Below are 16769 nucleotides of genomic sequence, written 5' to 3'. Positions count from 1 at the left end.
AGGCTGAGATATGAAAGGCAGACAGAGAGAAGACAACATGTGCCTTTTTTGTCTCTCCAACCCCATCCAGGAACACCGAGGTCAGTTTGGGATTCACATTGTTACACAACAGTCTTTAGGCCTTATAACCCTAATCCAAGTTACCGCTTGCATAATAGAAGTCTTTTTAGGTCTTGGCTTGCAATGCTGTAGGGTTTACTGGCATCTAACGGCCTGTTATATACAATTATGAGAAATCAGACCTATAGAAACAATAATTGAAACAAAATACCAGAGTGTATGTAGTATTTTTGTTCCCTTTTTCTCCCAATTTGGAATGCCCAATTCCCAATGTGCTTTTAAGTCCTCGTGGTCACACAGTGATTCGCCTCAGTCAGGGTGGTGGAGGACAAATCCCAGCTGCCTCCGCATCTGAGACCGTCAACCCGCGCATCTTATCACGTGGCTTGTTGAGCACGTTGCCATGGAGACATAACGCGTGTGGAGGCTTCACGCCATCCACCGCGGCATCAAACGCTCAACTCACCATGCGCCCCACCGAGAACAAACCACATAATAGCGACCATAAGGAGGTTACACCATGTGACTCTACCCTCCCTAGCAACTGGGCCAATTTGGTTGCTTAGGAGGCCTGGCTGGAGTCACTCAGCACGCCCTGGGATTTGAACTATAGCAAACTCCAGGGGTGGTAGCCAGCATCTTTACCACTGAGCTACCCAGGCCCCCTTGTATTTAGCCTTAAAAGGTTTGGTCTAAAAGGTTTAGTTCTACCTTTACATTGAATTTTAAAATGTAATACTGAAGTCATTTCTTACAATAAATACAACGTATGTATATTGTAAATGTGAGTTTCAGATCTTTGTTTTCAGCACAATCTACAATAAATATTTTAGCACTCAAAACACATTATTCTGCATTGCACCCCTAAATGTAATTTTATTTATGGCCAGAAACAACAGAAGAGCCAGTCAGAGAGTTTCTTCATGAGGTGTTGTTGTTAATCTGCTCTAATCATGGAATCAGCTTTGTGTGCTTTAACGGACAGAGAGCCCCCTTCTGCAACAGGTACTGGAGGGATACAGAGTTGGCCTTTATGTACCTGTTTTTTTTTTCTCCTTACCAAAAAAAAAAAAAATGACCTCACCTGACACTCCCCCAAGAAACCACAGGAGAAAAAAACACATTAATCATAACTGTCTGATTAAATAAACAACAAAAATAACATGAATAAACATGCAGTAAAACATCAGCAGAATCTGAAGTGTGTTTACTGAGTGATGGCTGTCGGAATGTGCTTGTAGTGTTAAAGGCCACAGTTAGACGGTAAGGTGTTTATCTGTAAAACGTTATCTGTGTCTCTAGCAGGGGCTCTGTGGAGACAAGGGAGGGAATGTCTCCTCAAAATAGTTTAGATAAGAAAAAAATTGGCAGTATATAAATAAAGCAAAATGAATATTGCAAAACTTAAAATCAAACAGTGTGTAAACCACAATTTTTGCTTAAGTTACACAGGTGGACACAAAGCCCACCCTTTACCCGTAGTAAAATCACTGTAATGCAAGATTCGAGTGGCTTTTTGCTTTTCATCTACTGTAAAGATAATAAAGTATATTCATTGACTTTTGAATTGTTCATTACAGTTATGCTATCAATAATAATAAAATGTAAATTTGTATTGAACATTGAAGTCTTTTATGTCACATTAATAAAAAACATGCACTATGATAAATCATGCACTATGACTCATGACAATGTTGCTCCGCTTAAGCCAAGGAGAGTTAAGGGTGCCTCTCAGCCTTGGCTAAATGATGTCACCCGCGCTCTCAGAAAAGAGTGCAGAAAAGCGTAAGTGGAAAACAGACAAATTTCAGGTCTCGTTTGATCTACTACTTGTGTGCTTAACCAAGTATTAAAGATCGGTTAAGGAGGCAAAGTTCCTTTCTAAAATAATTTCTGAAAAAGCAAATAGAGCCAAAGTATTGTTTAATACAATTGACTCTGTATTAAACCCTACTACTACTGAACCCTACTGAACAAATCTTTTATATGACTCGAAAGAACAAGTAGTCTCAGAGAGTGATTCATTCCTGTTGTCGTGGCTGCACATGCACAAAATCTGTACTCGTGTCTCGCTCATTTGACGCAGGACAGCCGCATAGGTACCCATTGGATCAGTACAAGAAAATAAATGATTAGTTCACCTCACGAGTCGGACTTCGGGTATGAGTCTTTCGTTTGTTTTTCACGTGACAGCTGCATAGACTCTGTATTGGAAACAGAAATTAGTTCATACTCCCAACCTTTCTTAAATACAAGCGGTTCGTTTGATTATATTTTTGCCTTTACAGTTTCACAAAGCATTTCTGGTCTCAAATTTGAGCTTCTTCGTTACTGGCAATGTATAACTTTGTGAATGTTTCTGTCATGATGTATCTTTTCCATAACATTGAGTCTGGTAATAAAGTGTTAGTTGAAGCTTAAACTTTCTGAATGATGGGAAAAATAACATTTATATAGCAAGATGCCTTAAATTCAAGCCCAACTTTTATCTTTTCTTCATAAAATATCATAGACTATGAAAGATATTAGAAAACCCTACATTATTGGCTACTGAATTGATTTTGAACGAACTGTAATTTATTTTTACCTCATGATGCATCCTCTTGTTGTATTATTTATGTCCTTATTGTAAACTGTAGACCCAAATCAACTATGCCTTAAAGAATTTCCCTTTGAATTTACTGAGAGTCATCTAAGACAATTTTACTTAAATTTTACACTTGTCAGAAAATATCTTGTAAACACTCCCTGCATTAAATACATGAAAATAGCTCATCATGACAATTCTTATAATTTTAAAATGTATTTTATTGTCACAGTACATGTATGAACTGAAAACTGTTAAGAGAAAAATGAACAACATTTGTCTTCTATGCTGAGCCTAGTAGCGGTCACGTGACAAATGAACGAAAGACTCAGATCCGAAGACCGAGTCGGGAGGTGAACCAATCAATTCTATTTCCTGTACAGAGCCTATTCAGCTGTCACATGACTAATGAATGAAATTACTTGAATAAAGAGTTGTTCATTTTGCTGAACGAGATTCAAAGATCCAAGTCAGTAAAATGATCCGATCTTACCATCACTAGTTGTAACCTAGGTGTTCTTCCTCCATGCCTTTTTAAAGATGTATTTATAACTATCAGTCCCAGCGTGACAGACATAATAAATAGTTCCCTAGCTAATGGACTTGTTCCTAATAGTTTCAAGCATGCTAATGAACAAAATTTGTTGAAAAAAACCCATCTTGATCTGTCAATACATAAAAATTACAGGCCAATTTCTAAATTGCCCTTTATGTCCAAACTTTTAGAGAGAGTCATCTACACACAGCTTTACTCCTACCTGAACACTTTTAATATTTTAGATATGTTTCAGTCCGGCTTCAGACCTCTACACAGTACTGAATCTGCCGTTGAATGAATGAATGAATGAATGTTACATTTATATAGCGCTTTTCTGACACTACTCTCAAAACACTTTACACAGTGAACAGGAGACTCTCCTCAACCAACATCAGTGTCCAGCATCCACCTGGATGATGTGACAGCAGCCATAATGTGCCAGTACGCTCACCACACACCAGCTATTGGTGGAGAGGAGAGAGTAGAGTGATATAGCCAATTCATGGATGGGGATTATTAGGAGGCCATGAATGATAAGGACCAATGGGGGTTATTTTGCCAGGACAACGGTGTTACACCCCTACTATTTCGAGAAGTGTCCTGGGATTTTTAATGACCACAGTGAGTCAGGACCTCGGTTTAACGTCTCATCCGAAGGACGGTGCCTTTTTACAGTATAGTGACCCCGCCACTATACGGGGGCATTAGGACCCACACAGACCGCAGGGTGAGCACTCCCTGCTGGCCTACCTAATACCTCTACCAGCAGCAACCTTAATTTTCCCCGGGAGGTCTCCCATCCAGGTACTGACCAGGCTCAACTCTGCTTAGCTATAGTGGGAAACCAGTCTTGAGCTACAGGTTGATATGGCTGCTGCTGTTGAAGGGCATCAATGACATTTTACACTTCTTGGATTCAGGCTCATGCACTGTTTCATTCTTACTAGATTTTAGTGCTGTGTTCAATATCTACATTTGACCATAACATCCTTCTCAACCACATGAAGTCTACGGTCAGCATCCAGGGATTAGCTCTGCAATGGTTTGCTTCCTATCTGAAAAATAGAATGTTTTCTGTAAACGTAAGGAATTTTTCATCATCGTCCGCCACCTTATTGTGTGGTGTCCCTCAAGGGTTCATTCAAGGTCCCTTACTGTTTTCCCTCTCCATGCTTCCTCTGAGTTCTATTTTTAAGAAGTACAACATATCACTGCTATGCTGACGACTTACAATTTTATGTTCCAGCTAAGTTAGATGCTAACTTTCCTTTTGAAAATCTCTCGAAGTGCATTGACGACATTAAATGTTGTATGGTGCACACTGTTTTGCAGTTAAATGAGGGTAAAACTGAAGTGTTGATTTTAGGTTCCTCCCTGACGTCTTCCATCCTAGAAGCCAAGTTGGGTTCTCTTTCCTTAAATGTACAAAAGCATGTCAAAAGCCTCAGAGTGATTTTAGACTCTTCACTACTTTTTAATAAACAGATTAGTGCTGTAATTAAAGGAAGCTTCTTTCACCTCAGATTTATTGCAAAAATCAAACATTTTCTTTCAAGTAAAGATCTGGAAATCATTATACATTATTTAATTACATCACAACTAGATTATTGTAACTCATTGTACATTGGACTCCCTGAATCTGCTTTATCACATTTACAGCTTGTCCAAAATGCAGCAGCCAGGCTGTTAACAGGGTCGAAAAAGAGGGATCATATATCGCCTATTTTAGCATCTCTTGCTGTAAAGTTCAGGGTTGAGTTTAAAATCCTTTTCTTTGTGTATATTGTGCACTGTAGAGGGTGAAATGCCCAAAATCCTTCCAATTTGTCTTTGGGGAACATTGTTCTCAAAGTGCTGGATTATTTGCTGAAGCATCTGTTGGCAAATTGACAAGTCTCGAACGATCCTCGCTCTTGAAGAACTAGGCTGTTTTGGAGGCTCCTTATACAGTATACAGTACTATGATACAATTGCCTCACCTGTTTAACACCTCCTGTTTCACATTGCCTTGACATTTCAACTTGTCAAAAAATGCCCCTGTCTCAACTTTTTTGGAGCGTGTTGCAATCATCTGATTTGAAATTACTGTACAAAAAAAAAAAAAACTATGAAATTCACAGGGTAAAACATCATATAATGTGTAGCTGAAGAGCTTTCATTATAGCAAAGGGTGAATATAATTTACAAATCACTCATTTTTGTTTTTATTAGCATTTTTCATACTGTCCCAACTTTTTTGGAACTGGGGTTGTAATTAGACATCTCTAATAAAAAAAAAAAGTCTGATCCCATGTTCTTTCTGGTGTAACACAAAAGGAGAAGTTTAGTAGAACATCTAAGCTGCTCTTTTCCATACAGTGAAAATGAATGGAGCAGAGGCTGTTGAGCTCCAAAAATGGCAAAGAAAAAAGCATCATAATAGTATCATAATAGTCGTTTATACGGGTTTAGCATTCATTCAAAGTCTTCTGAAACCATACAATAGATTTATGTGAGGAACAGACAGAAATTTAAGTTAAATATCTAAATATCTTCTCCCCTCTGCCATAGCTTGCAAAATCTCATTTGTGTTTGTGTACATTTAAACAAGGCACGTCAAGATGCACTGGGTCATGTTTGACATCAATGACGATCTTCATGTGACATCACTGATGTCAAACCTGGTGCAAAGTGTGTGAGATTTTGATCAGCTATAGTTTAAGGGAAGATTTTCAGGGAAAAACAACTTACATTTCAATCTGTTCACCAAATACTGCTACCGTATGGCTTTAGAAGACTTGGAATATTGTGCATTAGGAACTACTTTAGCAATACTTTTGTGTGTGTTTTTTCTTTTTTTTCATTTTGTAAGCTTGATAGCCCCAATCCCCATTCATTTTTGTTCTGTGAAAAAAAAGCAGCTAAGACATTCTACAAAACTTCTCATTTTGTGTTTTATGAAAGAGAGAATGTAGTAGGAAACCAGACTTGCAATATACTGTAACACAATGTAGGTTGTTTTGATAACTCTCATGGTGCTTTTTTGATGGCTTCAGTGCTCTTTCATTTTAATTGCATGGAAAAGAACAGCTTAGGCACTCTAAATATCTCACCATTGGTGTTGCTTTGCTCAGGAGTCTGCAGAGGCAGGATGTACTCAGAAGTCATCGGCTGATTGGCTGAATCGACAGGACTCGGCAGTGGTTTCTCGATGTCATTGGTGGAAGTTGTGGAGACGGGGATGTGGCAGAACTTTCCAGTAAAGCTGGGTGGGCAGAGACATTGATCCTTTTGTATGCACACACCTCCATTCTTACACAACATTGGACACAAGACTGGGCATGAAAAAAAGAGAGACCACGAGAGCGAGTAAGTGATAAGAGCAGAGAAACAAATGCAAATCTATCACACCTCAAACAAAAAGAAGAAATCATGTTTGATGTGAATATGCTGCATTCACACCATGTCAGAACTACTGCAATTACAAGATGTAAGAGTCCGAGCTTTCATAAATTTCTGATTTTTCAACTTGATGATGCATAATTATGGTAACCCAACATGACGTGAATGCACTGTTTACAAATTGTGTTTGGGATTGACAACCGCATTTACTAACAGACATGACATAAAAACATGAGAAACTTGTGTTGTGTTCAATTCGTTGCGCAATGTCTAGCTTTTTTTAGAGCAAGATAAGGTTTGGTCTGAACAGCCCCTTTTTCCAAACTGTGAACAGAAACATATTTAGTACATTAAAACAGATTTTACAACTCTATTCTGAGACAATCATTATCAAAACAGCTCTACATAATGGTTTGTTGAAAGATACAGAACATAAAGTCATGAATTATATGTTATTTCTTTGAATGGGTTCTGTTAACAATCTAGTTGTGCGACTGGGCACCACTCATATTGGAAAAAGTTTCTATAAAAAGCATCAGTGTCAAACAATTCTTTCCTAGTTGAATTACTTTCATTTCAGTGATGGGCAAGAGCATGCCTTCCATATCATATGTCTGTGATATATTAATACAACTGGAAAGCTTAGATCAGCACCATGCCTAAATAAATGAAAATACATGTACTCTCTTGTCAGCTGAACTGTGTTTTTGCAGTATTCGTCTAGCACAATCTCTAGAACGTAATGCAGAAGAGAGCATCTTAAAGCAAGAGAATAAACAAAGCAAAAGCAATGGAGAGAGGAGTACAGTAAGAGAAAGAAAACAACTTTGATTTAAAGGAAGATGAAGATACCAAATGGGTCAGAACCAAACCACATGCTAATACAGAGATCAAAGCTAAAGCTAAATCTAACTGAGATTAAAGTGAACATGACATTTATTTTTATCCTATTTACTTTCTAAGTACATGTTCCTGATCTTGTGCATGACTCATCAGTTCATGTTATTCAAAATAAAATATGTTTGTCTTCGTAATCTTTTATTAAAATGCAATAACTTTCTCCACCCCTGAAACGTCTTTCCTTTTTGGCTCTTATTTTTCAATTCCTTCCTTCCGAACACCTGGCTCCATTCTGGTTTGTAACATCAACTTTTCGTGATCCAATCAGTTCCTGGTTGATAAAATGAAGTTTTATTTAGAAATACTTCAGATTACGGAAGTAACAAAATAAGGTTGTAAGTAGGTTGCAAACACCGTTTCCTTTTGACTTAAAAGGTAAAGCATTTAATTTCTGCACCATTAGCCTCACCAAACGGAATTGGAAAAAAAAAATCTTTGCACAAACGTTTTCAAGTGGGTTTCCCAAACACGCCCCTGCCTTCTATTGTTTAGACAGACAGATAGTTCCGCCCCAAACTAATGTCATTGGTTGAGTTAACGTTGCTGTGATGTACTGGTTGAGATACTCCAAATAAAGCTAGTGTTTATACTTTTCAGGGGAATCAGCCTATGAATTACCTACTTAAATTTTGTTCTGCAAATTAAACTTGTAGAAAGTATTTCAACTTTGAAAAAATCACTTCACCTTGAAATAAGAGAAGAGTTTATTTCCTGCTGAGGAATCGTATCTGTCTCATGCCAGACACAGTGGTGGTACTTAAAAGTGTGGTACAGACGCTTTGTGAAACATGTTTATCAAGACTGTAAAGTATGTTCTTGTATTTCAAATATTAACTAAATGGTGTGAGAATAACACACTGTTTGAAATGCTGTAGCTGGAACAGGGTTAAATGAAACCACAAAGTTTCAATGAGACAGGAGGGCAATCTGTTTTTCTATTAAGGTCTTAAAGTAACACATAAAAACAGCAAGGAGAAAAGGAGAGAAGACAATTAAGGTCAGCCTTCTTTGGCTAGCCCATTTCCTCCCAGCTGTCACAGGACAAGGGGATTTTTAATAAATTACAGTTTGTCACATTTATATTTGTGCAAAGTGTCCCATATATTTAGAATGTTCCAAATAATTGTCTCTGAATGTCCCCGAAGGAAGGTTCTGTCATAATTAGCAAACTTCTAGAGACAATTTTGTCCCCAAAAACACATATACACACACACACATGTCCATTAGCCAGGGTTAAGCGAAAGCTGAAAGGCATCCAAATTCCACACGTATTCATCATTTTTACGAGCAGGGTTCTGTGCCGGGTCTGCTGTGATTCTCTGCTGTCCTCATACATGTGTGTGATAGTGAAAATCTTTGGCCTCTCTGGAGGTCAGGAGTGATTTGCTGTCATGTGTGTTGGTTTGAATGTGTGTTTTTTAAGGCTCAAGGGAGGGATAATCTGGCATATGAATTGGAGTGTGTGCGCTTGCTTTGTGTACATTGCAATGCTCTGTTGGCTACCACAGTGCTCTCGCTCACTGAGAGTGCTCACAGTCTCAAAACATACACAAATCTTCCAGAGTAAAAGTTCAACAGCTTCACAAAACAGCACTAACTCATTATCTGAGCTCTAAAGCTTGGATTCAGAACACAAGCACTACTCAGGCTTTAATTACCTACTGAATAGACCAGCTTAGAACAGAGCTTCCACAGCTGGTTTATGTTTGTTAGTGCTAGTTTGTTGTTGGTGCAGCTGGTGAACCAGCATATTCATGTACCAGCTGGTGAACCTGCTCAATCAGCATGGTTTTTCATCTGAAGTTGGTTGACCAAGTAAGTCTAGCTGGTTAAAGTAGTTGAGAATAATGGTGGAGACACCAGCACACAACATTCAATTCTGGGGACCAACATTCAAAAAACAGATCCTGGTGCCATCCCTTGGAAAAAGTAATGCAGCGGTATCATGGTACAGTGATGGTATACGCTGGTACCATCCATAGTACTTTAATATACCATATTCTTATACCATGGTATTTAAATTATACTCCAAGATACTTAAAAAAAATATATCACAGTACAAAGATGGCATATGGCTAAAAACACTGTTTTACCATAGTACCATGTGCCAAACAAACATGGCAGTACAATGGTACAGTGATGGTATCAGATGAAAATACCATGGTATTTTATACCATGGTACTGAATGATATTTATATACCATGGGATTTACATGTTACCCCAAGCTCCTTCAAAAATACCACAGTACTATGATGAGCTGTAGTTTTATGCAACCATAGGCCAGGAGAGGTGCATACTTTGCACAGAAACTGAGTAAGAAAAAAATAAATGAACGTAAACATCAGAAGGTGATGTGGTTAAAGGGATTTGGTTTTTCCATGATGTTGTCAAAGGATTTGATGCTGAGTTGTTTAGACATTCTGTTCTCACAAAACTTTTTTCTAATTTTCCACTTCTGTATGTGATTTAGTTCAGAGTATAAAAAAACAAACATTGTATTTGTTGTGAAGATTCCCATTCATAAAGGTGATCACATAATGTGGTTTTCATTAACTGAAACTGGACTTGTTTAGTATTATTATTAGATGTTTCACCACTCATCTGAATGGCTCCTTCAGTTTCAGAATTTCAGCTGAATAGCTGAAGATGTCACGTTTAAATGTGTTTTTGTTCATGTTTTGATTTAATGTCTTATGTTAATAGTTTAGTTCCTGTTTTATAGTCATGTGTTCTTGTCATGTGATTTCCTGTACCCTCATGTTATCTTGTCATGTGATCCTGTCATGTGTTTCCCCTGTTCATGTGTCCTGTTTTCATTGGTTCATTGTTTAATTATCTTGTTAGCAGTCTTGTCTTTTTATTGGTTTAAGTTTATTAGTCTTGGTATCTTGTTTATAGCTCTGTTTGTTCATTGGTTGTCATGTTGTCCTTGTCCATGTATTTAAGCCCTCATGTTTGCCATTGTCTTTTGTCAAGTATTGTGTGTTAATGTAACGTTGTTTGGAAGTCAAGTCAAGTCAAGTCAAGTCAAGTCTTCACGTTGTTTGGATATATCACTCATCTTGTAAATAAACTGCACTTGGGTTCTTCACATCATCATTGTCTTCGTCTGCTCCTGTCTCACTACTGCCAGAAATGTTACAGAATACTTGACCTTCAAAATGAACCCAGCAGTTCAACTACTACGTCTACACCAGGGAAACCTTTCCATTGAAGGTTATGTGGAGGACTTCTGCGCTCTGGCCTGCAAGGTTGGTTTTAATGAGAACACCCTCAAAGACATTTTCTGGGCAGGCTTGAGTGAGCCGGTCTCCTCCATGATGCCTGGCGGTTGGATTACCCTCAGTCTGGCTCAATACCTCAACTTTGCCCTGCAGCTGAGTGGTTCATTTTTCATGGTAGGAGAGGCTGAGGAACTATGCACTCCTATAGTGGCCACCGAGCCAGGGTCCCACATCATGGACGCAGAGCTTGCGCCACCTTCTGCCCCGGATCCTGAGTCTGCTCCATGCCATGTCACAGCCACACCTGAGTCTGCTCCATGCCATGTCACAGCCTCATCCGTCCCAGAGCCAGCGTTGCAAGCCTCGTCTGTCCCAGAGCCAGCTCTCACTGGGCTATTAGACCTGGAGTTGGTTCCCGCCCTTGTGCCCACCCTGAGTTCTCCTGATCAGCCGGTTCCCCCCAAGTCACAGTCTCGACCATCACCCTCTGTGACATCTCAGACAAGAACTTCTGACCCTCCGACTCCGCCTACACCCTCCGAGTCCTGGACTTGGCCCTACGTTCCCTCTGCTCCACCGCTGTCCTCCAGCCTATTGGCTTTATCAGGTTTCCTCGTCCCTTCAGCTCCTCCTTGGTCTGTCGGTCACCTGGCTCCACCTTGGCTCTCCGATCCTATGGCTGTGCCTTGGCTCTCCGATCCCTACGGCTCCACCAGGGACCTCCATCCCTATGGCTCCACCTTGGTCCTCAGCCCCACCGGCTCTGCCTTGGTCCTCCGATCCCCCAGCTCTGCCTTGGTCCTCTGAATCTCCAGCACTGCCTTGGTCCTCCATGCCTCAGGCTCCACCCTGGCCCTTCGAGCCTTCGGCGACTCTCCGGGCTCCAAGTTCTCCAGTTTCGCCCCCGAGCCTCTCACGGCTCCACCTTCCATGGCTCCGCGCCCTGTTTCACCAAGCCATGATTAAGAGCGGTATAAACGGACCATGCCACTGACAAGAAAAAGAGTCAGGGACAAGAGACCTTATTGTGACGCTGATGAGTTATTGTTATGAAACTGATGAATTATTATTGTGAAGCTGATGAGTTGTTGAAGCTGTTGAGTCATTGTGAACCTGTAAAGTGTTGGAGTATATTAATTAAAGCCTTACTTGTGAAGTAACCGCTCTCCTGTGTCCTCCTGCTGTGAAGTTTCTTTTCAAAGCTTTACTTGAATGACAATTGCCTAGGTTGAAAATGGTTTTCCTAGGCCTTCCCAAGATGGCCACAGAGTGAAATGACTTGACTTTGGTGGAACATTTTCTAATAACAAGTCAGGTTATAGCAGTAAAGCTTCTCATTATAGATTTCCACGTATAAATGTGTATTGTTCATGTGTAGATCTGGTTTGCTTGAAGCATTGATAAAACCCTGAAAAAGTACACTGTTTAAGGTCTTAATTGGCATTAAGCATAATCAATTAAATGGTTTTAGCATGGCTACATTGGTCAAGCTGATCTACCAACATCAATTCCCAGTAAAACCAGCATCTGCCAGTAACAAAATAGCATTGTCCATCTAAAACCAGTTAAGACCATTGTGCAATTTGTGTCAGACTCACAAGCATAAGGCTTACTGTATATCACTCAGTAATTTTGTAAATGTGCTGTATATTAAAGCTGAAGTGTGTAATTTCTGTGCCGCAAGTGCCAGCAAATAGAATTGCAAAACAATCCCTATTTTCAAACCAACTTCAGAGAAAAACTCATCGATTGATTGCACAAACAGATAGTCCTGCCCAAAATTCACACCACTGGTCGAGCCAATATTGAAGTGTCGGTTTGATTGGGATGCTCAAACAAACAGGAAGATTTTGATAGCCACAGTGTTACACTTATAGATGAAATCAACCTACAAATGGCTGGCGTATAGTTGTCTATGCATATTAAGCTGGGATACAGAATTAATTTCAACACACATCAGCTTTAATTAGCAAAACTCACTAATGCAAGCACAAACAACTTTAGATGTAAAGTGCCAAATATAGCAGTGGGAGAGTGAGAGGCAGTGGTTGGGCGTTGTTTGGAGATGCTGTGGCAGAAGTTTGTAAGTATGGAGATAAAGGAGGTGTGGTGGTTTTTGAACCAGGATGAGAGCTTATACTTTGGCCCAACCAAGTAAACACAAACAGCTGGCAACATACTTGCACTTCATAACACTAATGTTGGAAATCCCCAGTAACCTTTGCATCTCTTAGCTTTCTACATTTAATTTGTTAATTTGTGGATTCAGCTGTTTTAAAACCATTGAGGGTTTAGAAAAATATTGGCTCCTTCCAGATAACAGGAAGCCCATTCTACATTTTCAGTTTGGGAGAAATATGTAAATAAAATTATTTTGAAGAAAGAGCAGAACCTCGCTGTTTGACTGGAACAACAAAATTATAAAACCATTGATAGGGCACAAATGGAAGAAAAAGTCATTTTCATTGGAGATGCTCCAAGCAGAACAGACTGGTTATGTTCTTATTTACAGTTCAAAGGGGAAAGTGCTGTTTTACTAGTGTATCTGTCATCTTTCAGCTAAAAAGAAGATAGAAGATCCTGTCAGAAATGGCTTAGTGAATTAACATCTGATCTGAGACCAGGGTTTTTGACAGTGCAACAGTAGGGTTTCCAAGTAAGAATCTCATTCATTGTCTCCATAGAGAAATAGATTTTCAACTATAATGTTTGAACCATTCAAGATAGAACTACCATGAGGTTTAAGATTATTATACAATGGCATATGCTTCTGTTGATGCCACATGTAGTGTGATTTAAACTACATTTTAACAAAATAGTGTTTAAGTGATAAATAACTACACTACCTATAATCATGAGGGAGATCCACCAATCAGAGGAGTTGCTGTGGCTATGGAACGAATATAAATAAATATATTTTGGTAACAGTTTCACTTTCATGTAGGCTTGTTGCTAATAATTAAATAATCCTATGATCGCGGTTATTTGATCTAACTGTAGTTATTTGAGATGCACTTTAAATTTCAATCACATTTTACTGTCCAAATAAGGGTGTAAAGATTAACTGTTCTGAACCTGACTTGTAGAGCTGTGATGCATACGCTGTCTGTGGAGGTTTGCGGCAAAAATTCTAAAGACGATTTTAGTTAATGCAAAGCACAACATAACATATAACATAACATAACATAAAATAACATCGTCAGCCAAATTTCTTAATTACTCATAGAAAGTGGCAACAAAAGTAGAAATGAGGATGGACACTGTAAAGAACATGCCTATAAAAAAGTGCACTAGAAAGAAGAGCCTCAGGAGGGTTTTTTTTATCAACACACACATATACGCACACATTCTGGACATACAGTATGTCTATGCACTTCAAGGCTGACTGCATGAGCACTCAAATCAAAGGGAGGGAAAGCATAAAGGTTGCGAAGGGAGAAATACTTAGAGGTAAATTAAAGACACATGCTGTAAAAACTTCCTCTGAGTGTGCTGTGCCGAGTTACGCTGTCTGCACAATCCATGACAGAAGCAGGCAAAGCTGATGTATCTCTGGTGTTCAATATAACAAATCACTCAAATCCATGAACACACATGAGATTATTTAAACTTCGCTTTACATGTAAGAATTTTTCTATATCTAGACAATTTAAGGGACACATGTACTGTCTTGAAAAGTGAAACCTTAATGCATTTCACAATACAACCACACATACAGTATACTGGGGTTCAACAGTACGTATCCATCTGTGAAAATGCTTCTATATGGAATTTATCTAATTTAATATGGACATGACTTTCAGAATTTCTTAGTATTGGTATGTCGTCCTTTAGCTTTAATTAGAGAATGCATTCAGGCTGGCATGGTCTCCACAAGTTTGTGCAAAACCTGATGATCCACATCGTCCCAGCATGATTTGAGAATGTTCCAAAGAGCATCTTGAGTGCATCAGTGGAAGCAAGAAAATCTGACTTTTTGTATGATTTGTACAATTATAAAAATGCCACACATTTGCTTATTCTTTTAGTGACCTAAATGTAGAGCAGAATCTTTTAGAATGTAGAGGAGAAACATTTTTCACACTCATTTTACGCCACTGTTTCTTTGTTTTCAGAAATCCTAAAACTTTGTTTATTTCCAAGTTAAAATTAGATTTTGAATCTGATTTTCAATATGGATTCAGACTTTTGAACCCCACTACATGTAAATGCAGGCACAACACACACATGCATGACACACACACACACATGCACACTCATTAGGGAACGCCCTTGATACTTTCTGGCTCTGTGCCATTGTCCAGATGTTTCGGGGCCCCTGAGGTCCACTGCAGGTAAACTAAGGGGGCTTTCACACTGGGCACGTTTGCTGCGGTCCGACTCCGAGTGCGATTGTTCCTGGTGCCCCCCGCAGCTTTGATCTGGTTTCACACTCACTTGATTCTATCGAACCCCGGTCCATTTGCGTTCATCTTATGTCATCACAAACACACATGGAGAACACAACGCGACTCAACATCCTTTTTTTTATTTTGGTGCCATTATGCACAGCAGCGTGAACGACAACTGTGTATATGTGCGCTTCATGGTGTAACTCATCAGATGTCCAGGGGAAGGCAGCTTGCTGCTGCTCGCAATGTCGTTTTTTGAGGAGACAGCTGATTGCAAGGAATTAATTTGCATCTTTGTTTACACTGCACGCTTACGCTCGTGTCCAAGGTGAAGTTATCGCCACTGTCATCTCCTATTATACCCTATATTTATAACCTATAATAGTATTTATATATAGTATTTATAAGGTGTATAGATAGATAGATAGATGTTGTCATCGGCTAAAATGCATGCGCAGGTTACTTTACTTCCTGAACGAGTGCGCACCCGAGTCCGAGTTACTTTCACATTCACGCGAATCGAGCTATAGTTCCATTGCAACCGAACTCAGACCACCTCCTACAGGTAGTCTCGGGTTCAGTACCGCGGTGCACTCCCCGGTCCACATGACAGCTTTCACATTACCAATTTTTCATGCGAACCGTGCTGTGTTTCGAACTAAACTGCCAGTATGAAAGCACCCTAATTAAACCTGAGAGATAGCGCACATGCACAGTGTGACAAGTAATCACAGCTTGATTTTTCTTCTGACAGGAACTTTTACGATGCACACAGGAAGTAAATTTCAGCCCTTCTCCACTGATTTCAGTTAAAACAGATAAAAGATTACATGCTTTTATTCAGTACCACATGTTTTCCTTTTGTTCCCCCAAAACCTACAGTATGCTACTGGAGGATTCAATTATATCTGCCATGCTGTTAAACTGTACATTCGAATGCCTCGGATTGCATACAGATCCTCCATCTGCTTGCATGCATCCACCCATCCATTGTTAACTCATCTACATGATCAAATCTGTACCACATGATTTCTATTTGGCAAAGATGAAGCGCTTCCAGGCCAAAGAATGCACAAACCAGTCTTAGAAGACACTATCCTACTTGAATGCAAAGAAAAAAGCAGTTAGAAGGAGTTACATAACTATAGAGACTACAAGGTCTAAACCAGGGGTGTCAAACTCGGTTCCTGGAGGGCCACAGTCCAGCAAAGTTTCGCTCCAACCCTAATTAAACACACCTGAAGCAGCTAATCAAGGTCTTCAGGAGTGCTGGAAGATTACAAGGAGGCATTTTGGAGCAGGGCTGGAACTAAACTCTGCAGGGCTGCGGCCCTCCAGGAACTGAGTTTGACACTCTAAACCATCAAGATGAATGTAGAGTGGACAGCGATATGGCTGGTGTTTTATAAAGATTATTAATGTTGCTTGCTAGGGGCCTGTGTAGCTCAGTGAGTATTGACGCTGACTACCACAATTGGAGTCACAAGTTCAAATCCAGGGTGTGCTGAGTGACACCAGCCAGGTCTCCTAAGCAACAAAATTGGCCCGGATGCTAGGGAGAGTAGAGTCACATGGGGTAACCTCCTCGTGGTCTCAATTAGTGGTTTTCGCTCTCAATGGGACGCATGGTAAGTTGTGCGTGGATCGCATGAGATTAGCATGAGCCTCCACAGGTTGGGAGTCTCCGT

At 39.7% G+C, this 16769-nt stretch overlaps 1 protein-coding gene across 4 annotated transcripts in view; it reads right to left on the bottom strand.

Annotated features, from left to right (window-relative positions):
- LOC127417170 (latent-transforming growth factor beta-binding protein 4-like) overlaps positions 1-16769 on the bottom strand; it is a 101060-nt gene that overhangs the window by 46886 nt on the left and 37405 nt on the right. For 3 of the 4 annotated variants that reach the window (XM_051656969.1, XM_051656970.1, XM_051656972.1), the window contains exon 6: positions 6278-6499. The exons of the other annotated variant lie outside the window; for it this stretch is intronic. In XM_051656969.1, coding sequence (XP_051512929.1) covers positions 6278-6499 — 222 coding nt within the window. The remainder of the gene's footprint in view (positions 1-6277; positions 6500-16769) is intronic. 4 annotated transcript variants of the gene reach the window in all.

This window comes from Myxocyprinus asiaticus, chromosome 26 (genome assembly GCF_019703515.2).
Source record: "Myxocyprinus asiaticus isolate MX2 ecotype Aquarium Trade chromosome 26, UBuf_Myxa_2, whole genome shotgun sequence".
NCBI lineage: Eukaryota > Metazoa > Chordata > Actinopteri > Cypriniformes > Catostomidae > Myxocyprinus > Myxocyprinus asiaticus.
This window is presented reverse-complemented; position numbering and strand designations above follow the sequence as displayed.